Source organism: Aricia agestis, chromosome 5 (genome assembly GCF_905147365.1).
Source record: "Aricia agestis chromosome 5, ilAriAges1.1, whole genome shotgun sequence".
In the NCBI taxonomy this organism is placed as follows: Eukaryota; Metazoa; Arthropoda; class Insecta; order Lepidoptera; family Lycaenidae; genus Aricia; species Aricia agestis.
Genome location: NC_056410.1, coordinates 10,484,648 through 10,491,868, shown reverse-complemented (window position 1 = coordinate 10,491,868; position 7,221 = coordinate 10,484,648). Strand labels below are relative to the sequence as shown.

The 7,221-nt window shown below is 31.9% G+C and overlaps 1 protein-coding gene across 1 annotated transcript; it reads left to right on the top strand.

The window, feature by feature from the left end:
- The first annotated feature begins 1,033 nt into the window (after positions 1-1,033).
- On the top strand, positions 1,034-6,849 carry LOC121726928 (charged multivesicular body protein 5). Its single transcript, XM_042114576.1, has 5 exons — positions 1,034-1,220; positions 1,301-1,452; positions 1,617-1,782; positions 5,946-6,069; positions 6,424-6,849. Exons 1-5 carry the CDS (start codon positions 1,152-1,154, stop codon positions 6,591-6,593), a joined length of 681 nt encoding a protein of 226 aa, XP_041970510.1. The 5' UTR covers positions 1,034-1,151; the 3' UTR covers positions 6,594-6,849.
- The last annotated feature ends 372 nt before the right edge of the window (positions 6,850-7,221 follow it).

The window sequence follows — 7,221 nt, the reverse complement described above, 5'->3', positions numbered from 1 at the left end:
CGTGGCATTCGCGTTGGGAGTGGTTTTTCGGGCAAGAATCGAAGGGCACGAATAGTGAATACGAACTTACTGTTTACACATTCGCCTGCATTCAGTTGACAGTTGACAGTTGATTGAAAATAAGCCTATTTTTAGTACAGTGTTTAATATTATGTTAGCATGTTATTATTATAATAATGTTGGTACAATGTTATTAGTTATTAGTCCTTTCTTTTCTTACTAATGCCACATACGTGGCATTAGTAAGTTAGCATTGTGTAAACTTATAACTTATAAGTCATAATTTAAGATATACTTAACATACATATACAAAAAGATTGTTGTTAAAGTATAATAATAATTAATAAGTATTATATTTATTAGTTTCTTAGTATTTATGAGCGCGTAGCCCGCCGACAAACTACTATGCAATTTAGCTAATATAATAAGGAAATATATTTTGGTTTTTAATAAATATTATTATTAGTATAATATTTTAGTATTACTAATATTATGTAATAAAAATGGAGTGGAGTGAAAGGCGAATTTTAGAATTCCTAGAATTTTACAAAAAGGAAGAGCTAATTTGGAACCCAAAATATCGCTATAATAAATTTCATATTTTTCATTCAACATTGCTATCATAATAAACACGTCCTCCATGTTCGTGTTCGAATGTCAAAATGAATCACCCCACGAATGTGTGAACGGTAGTTCGCGACAAAGTTCGCGACAGCATTCGTATACGAATGTTTCGCCGAATCAACGTCGAATGACGAGGCGAATGGCGAACGCCAATGTGTAAATGCAGTATAAGAGTCAAGACGTGAAATGATCCCAAAAAGTATTATTTAGCGATCAATGTGAAGACTTTAAGAATTAAAAAAAAGAAATAATAATCGTATTAAAAATTTTCGGTTATAAAAAAAACTAGCAAAATAAAGGAAATAATATTATATTTATTAGGTACGGTAACGTCATTGTGTTAATATTTTATCTGTAAAAATACCAAATGTCTTATGTCATTGTCAAATATGTGTCAAGTGTCAACAGTCAAATGTCAATCTGTCTTGGTGTTTTGTTGAAATTGTTTGTAATTTTTGCAAATTAGCTGCTTTATTTTACAGATTTGTCGTTTTCTATCAAATAGTTGGATATAAAATAGTGCAAACATGAATAGAATATTCGGTAGAGGTAAACCCAAAACCCCAGGGCCAAGCATCACTGACTGTATCAGTAGCGTAAGAACTGTTTTTTCAACCCTGATCTATAGATGAATCATCATGTTGTGATCATTATAAAATTATGGTTTACTTTATAGGTTGATAGTAGAGCTGATGGCATCGAACAAAAGGTTCAGAAGCTTGAAACAGAGCTTAGAAAATACAAGGATCAAATGGCCAAAATGAGAGAAGGACCTGCTAAAAACTCTGTGAAACAGAAAGCTATGCGGGTACTGAAGCAGAAAAAAATGTAAGTGAAGAAGCGTATACCTAGTATGGGTTCTGTTCTTGATTTAATCCTTCAATCGCGGATTCTTGGAAATCTATTGTTCTCGCGGTCACATGTGGCCGGGAGTTGAAGCGTTAACAGGTTTGAGATTATGTAAACAGAGTACATTGACTTATAAATTACAGGTATGAACAGCAGCTTGACAACTTAAGAGCCCAATCATTTAACATGGAACAGGCAAACTATGCAACACAAACATTAAAGGACACACACACTACAGTTGCTGCTATGAAAGACGGGGTTGCTTCAATGAAAAAGGAATTCAAGAAGATAAATATTGATACTATTGAAGTGAGTATTGTTGTCTTATTAAATACTATCTACCCGCCCCGGCTATGCATCGGGTATAAAATATATAGCCACTGGAAAAACTTATTAGAATCGATAGCCTATGATCCTTCACGTGGTCTACTTCTTATCTGTGCCAATAACATAAAAATTGCTCCAGTAGTTTGCGAAATAAGCCCTTTCAAATAATTTCCCCCGTTTTTTCCACATTCTCCTATTAGTCTTTGCGTGATAAAATATAGCCTATAGCCTTCCTCAATAAATGGGCTATCTAACATTGAAAGAATTTTTTAAATCAGACCAGTAATTCCTGAGATTAGCGCGTTCAAGTTAGCCCTTTTAAATAATTTTCCCCGTTTTTTCCACATTTTCCTCTTTTTATTTGCTCCTTTTAGTCTTAACGTAATAAAATAAAGCCTATAGCCTTCCTCGATAAATGGGCTAACTAACACTGAAAGAACCATCAAAATCCATTGCGTAGTTTTAAAGATTAAAGGGTACAAAGGGACATGAAGGAAAAAAAGCGGCTTTGGTTTATGGGCATTTTCAAAAAAAGTGTACCCTTGCAAAAATATGTCTATATTTTTTAAGGTAATTTATTTACCTTTATTTGAATGTCATATACAAGGAAAAATATTGAACTAATGGAATAAGTTAAGAAGAGTGCCGAAAACATTATATTATTCTGATATTATTGAAACCAAATAGAATTTTCGACGAAAGAGATTCCGTTGTGCGACTAAATGTAAAATATAATTTAATACAAAAAAAATACAGCAATAAATGGATTTCTTTGTTTATTTAATCTAGTGAAATGCATATTTAATTGTTTATTAAAAAAAAATATAGATAATTTCAAGGATCAACAAGAGTAGCAATTATTTTTAATCCATAGTGTGACTATGTGACCTACCCACTAGGTTATTTTCATTTTTTTACATAAGTAAGTAATATTTAACATATTTAAAGAAGTTTTTATAACACAAAAACCTTTTATTTAAACATTTTTATTGTTGCACTACTTATAAAAGTAAAAAATTCTTTGATTTCATAGATTTAACATCATTAATTAGAGGGACGAACATCTCATAATCTTAAAGATGTGTTCACATGTCTACGAATTCCTAAGTTATTATTAGACATCGCATTATATGCACGAACAAAGTGCCGAAATATGCATGCAAATATGCACTAGAAGTGGTCGAAATATGCACAAAATATGCACAATAAAAAATCACTTAATATTAAAATTTATTATTTTTTTGAAGACTTTTCCGGTAGTGACATTAATAAAAGCGCCAATTTTTATAATTTCATAAAATCCAGGATTTTTAATTTCTTGAAATAAAGACTTTTTAGTTTTTATTTATTTATTATACGCCAATAATAATTGTCTACCAACATTTTCCGATTGCCATCTTAATGCCCATGGAAGTTAAACTACCGAAATATGCAAAATTGCCAAAATATGCACTATCGCCTAAAAAGTGACCTTATATGCATTTGCATATGCAAGTATGCAAATGCATATAATCCGATGTCTAGTTATTATAAATCTAAAAATATCAATGACACAAAATTATTTTCAACTTTACTGATAGAAAAGTAGTGGAAATAAAATCAAAATTATTTAAAAAATAAAGCTTTTAGGTACTTAAATTTTAAATATTTGTTATTGTTAACTAAAGGCGACGCCTTGATAATTTGGCTGTAGCGATATCGATTTTTCAATGACTAAAGCTAAGAAATTAAAGTTCATTGTCAGTATTTATCATGTCTTTGTCTTTGATATACCCATAGCATAACACGATTGGTCAACTTTTATAACACAGAATAATCAATCAAATAGACCTGTGTAAAAAAAAGGATTCCTATTTTTCCAACAGAGGAGAGTGATTTAAGCTTCCAAAAATGTACATGGATTGGTTCAAGCATACACTTTTTAATTTGCCCATAGCTTATATGAAATGTATTTATGGTTTTTAAATTACGCGACAAAACTATTTTGTCGCTTACGCCCTTTCCATTTTTTGCTGTTCCATTGCTTGTTTTCTGTGAGAGGCCGGGCCTGCCTTTCATAGAAAACTAGCAATCTAAAACATATCCAAAACGGTTTTTTACTTTAACGCGGCGTCACCTTAACACATAAGTAATAAAAAAATTATTTGTACGTTAATCGTACCAGTTTAAAAATCTCCAATTTTCTTAATAAAATCTGTGAATAAAAAAATAATTTATTTAAAATGTGAACCAAGCCTTATGCTTTCCGCCTGTTGTGACTTGTGCGTTCCATTATATGTGACCATACGAAAAGTCACAAAACGGAAGTCACGTAATATTACTTTCTTTTACTTTTATTATTATTATAAGTATTTGTAAATAACCGATAATAGTTATCACAATTTCATTTTTTATACTAAATACTAAGCTAATTTTGCAACGTGTCAACAGTAAAAACAGTCGGAGAAAGTATAATAATGCTTACAAAATATGGTCACTTATCTGAACAAATAAACCGTTCCTGAAGAACCGTCCAACCTGCGTCCGCGTCTTGTAGCAGATTTTTAACTACTTAATTCAAATTGGAGTTTCTCGATGTACAATGAAATATAGTGCTATCATTTAGTGCCGAAAATATTTTTGTAGTATGCTTATAAAACTAAAAAAAACGGTCACTAAACAGAACATTCCGGAAGGGTTGTTTTTTCATGATTAAAATTTTAATTAATTTGTAGTTAAATTATGTTACATTTTTCAGTAACAAGACATTCAATTGATACATTAAGTATTTAGGAATCTAACATATGTTTTTAAGTAACTTACTTTAAGAAAAAAATAGTTATTAAAGATTTTGTTACAACTTCTGGGAAGGAGACAGGTGAATTTAATAGTTTTCGGTACTTAAAAATAGGGTTGTTGAGGAAGTGATTATGAGGAAGAGGAGGAGGAAGAGGAATTGTCACGCGCAAATTTAGAGGATGCGGATGAGGAAGAGGATAATTTTTTGAGGAAGAGGATGCGGATGAGGAAGCGGAAGAGGAAGTACGTCCATATAGTACAGCGTTTCCCAATGTGGGTGATTACGCCCCCTTGTGGGCGCTGAAGATCTAAAGGGGGGCAGTGCGGGACTCAGAAAAAATGGCGGCGTTTTGTAGAGGCTGTGGGGGCTAATATTACCGACAAATTAAGGAGCAAAAGCCCCTTAATTTAAATTAGGAAAAGAAAGTAGGTGAAACAATGGGGGCACTAAAACATATTTTGTTCTCAAAGTGGGCAGTGGACAAAAAAGTCTGGGAACCCCTGATATAGCACTACACTTCGGTATCATTTCGGTTTTCGATAGAAATCAAATTATTAGATTATTCGCACTGCGTACGTAGCTGCGTAGTACGTACACGCGTAAACAAAACAACGCTTGCTATATTATGTCAGTAAAATTAAAACAAACAAGCAAGGAACAGCGCGGGTGGCGAGAGAGACGAGGAACAAGGACGGCAGCGCCCGTTCGGTCCGGCATCGCGCTCTGACGTGTGCGTTGCCATGATTGAATACGCGACGCGCAGTGAAATTCCTCATAAATTCCTCCTAAATTTTGAGGAAGCGATAGCGGAAGAGGATTTTTGTATTTTTATTTATGAGGATGCGGTAACGGTTGAGGAACCCAAATTATTGCGGAACTTCCTCATTATGAGGAAGAGGAAGAGGAATCCTCAGCAACCCTACTTAAAAACCCTTATAAATCTCATACTAAATAAAATTTTATACAAACGTGAATGTATTTTAATAAAAGAAAACTTGTTTTTGCTCCTACATTAAAATTACAAAATGTTAGTATGTAATTTTTTACAAATAATCTGTAGCGAAGTCAAGGGACAAGGTAAAAACCAGGGGTACACATTTTTTTGAAAATGCCCTTATAATATGTATAGATTTCACTAGATGAATATAGATTATTGTAACTATTTCATAATAATCACAAATTAATGTAAAATTTATATTGTTATTTTTACATTTTTGTGCAACTTCTTGTAATCAAATATTAAATAAATGTGACTTGAAATTTTTTTGAAAAAATTGTGTTTGGTCTGTAATAAAATATTTATTGCTCAACAAACTAAAAAATGGGGTTTTGTGTTTAAATTAATTGAGTTATTATGCATTTTCAGGATGTAAATGATGAGCTAGCTGATATGCTGGAGCAAGCTGATGAGGTCCAAGAAGCACTTGGCCGCCAGTATGGTATGCCAGAAATTGATGATGATGAATTGGCTGCAGAACTGGATGCACTGGGTAACAATCTTATTACCTTTCATCATCATCATCATCATCATATCAGCCTATAGTCGTCCACTGCTGGACATAGGCCTCTCTCAATGAACGCCAAGATGACCGATCTCCTGCTACTCGCATCCAACATGGGCCTGCAATTAAGCGGAGATCGTCGTCGTTATTACCTTTATAACTGTAGAATTAAATTTAAATTAATTACTGAATTTTGGTTGTTAAAAAAATTAGTGTACCATACTGGTCTTTTATTTCACAGAGGTTTTAAATACTTTGATTTTGTTTACGCAATATTTACAAATTTTTATCTTTTACAATTTGTGCTGATATTCTATGTAATAAAATAATGTTTATTTTCAGGTGATGAAATAGCCCTAGATGATGATACATCATATCTTGATGATGTGGTGAAAGCACCTGCTGCTCCAGACAGGGAACCCGGAGCTGATAGCATCAGAAACAAAGATGGAGTTCCAGTGGACGAGTTTGGACTTCCCCAAGTCCCCACCACTGCACAAACATCACGCTGACAGTAATGATAAATAAAATGTAATATAAAGGTAAGAATGTTAAATATGTTTTTGGTTATTGCATTTCACACAGCACTATATATAGTCTATGCTTGAATTTAAAGTTAAAGCTAGTAAAGTAATATAGGCTCATTTCATGATTCTTGTTACATACACTTGCATAAAATATGGATATTCTTGGAATAAATAGGTCACATTAAAATTGAAGTAATTGTTCCCAGTTTTAAATATTTTGTTCAAAATATTATGACTGTTAATTAAATAATTATGATAACTGATAATTTTTTCAAAATAGAAAACTTGTATTGTATAAATTGTATAAATGTAGTCTAGTGTTTTCGATTTTGCGAAGTTTTAGGTTGCATTACATTAAGATAATATTTTTATTTTGTAATAAAATAGACACTTATCATAAAACAGAATTGTTGGTTTGTATCACTCACATTAATTCTATAAAGCTTGTGCTATAAATGTAACAAAAAATTGGTTTAAAATGAATGTGATGCAAGCTTTTTATAAATAAAAAAAAATAAGATAAAACATATAATTATTTTTCTATTTAAGTTATTCTTAAGTTGATAAAATTTATGTATTTCTTAATCTAATGTTTGAGATTCATTTATCTCCG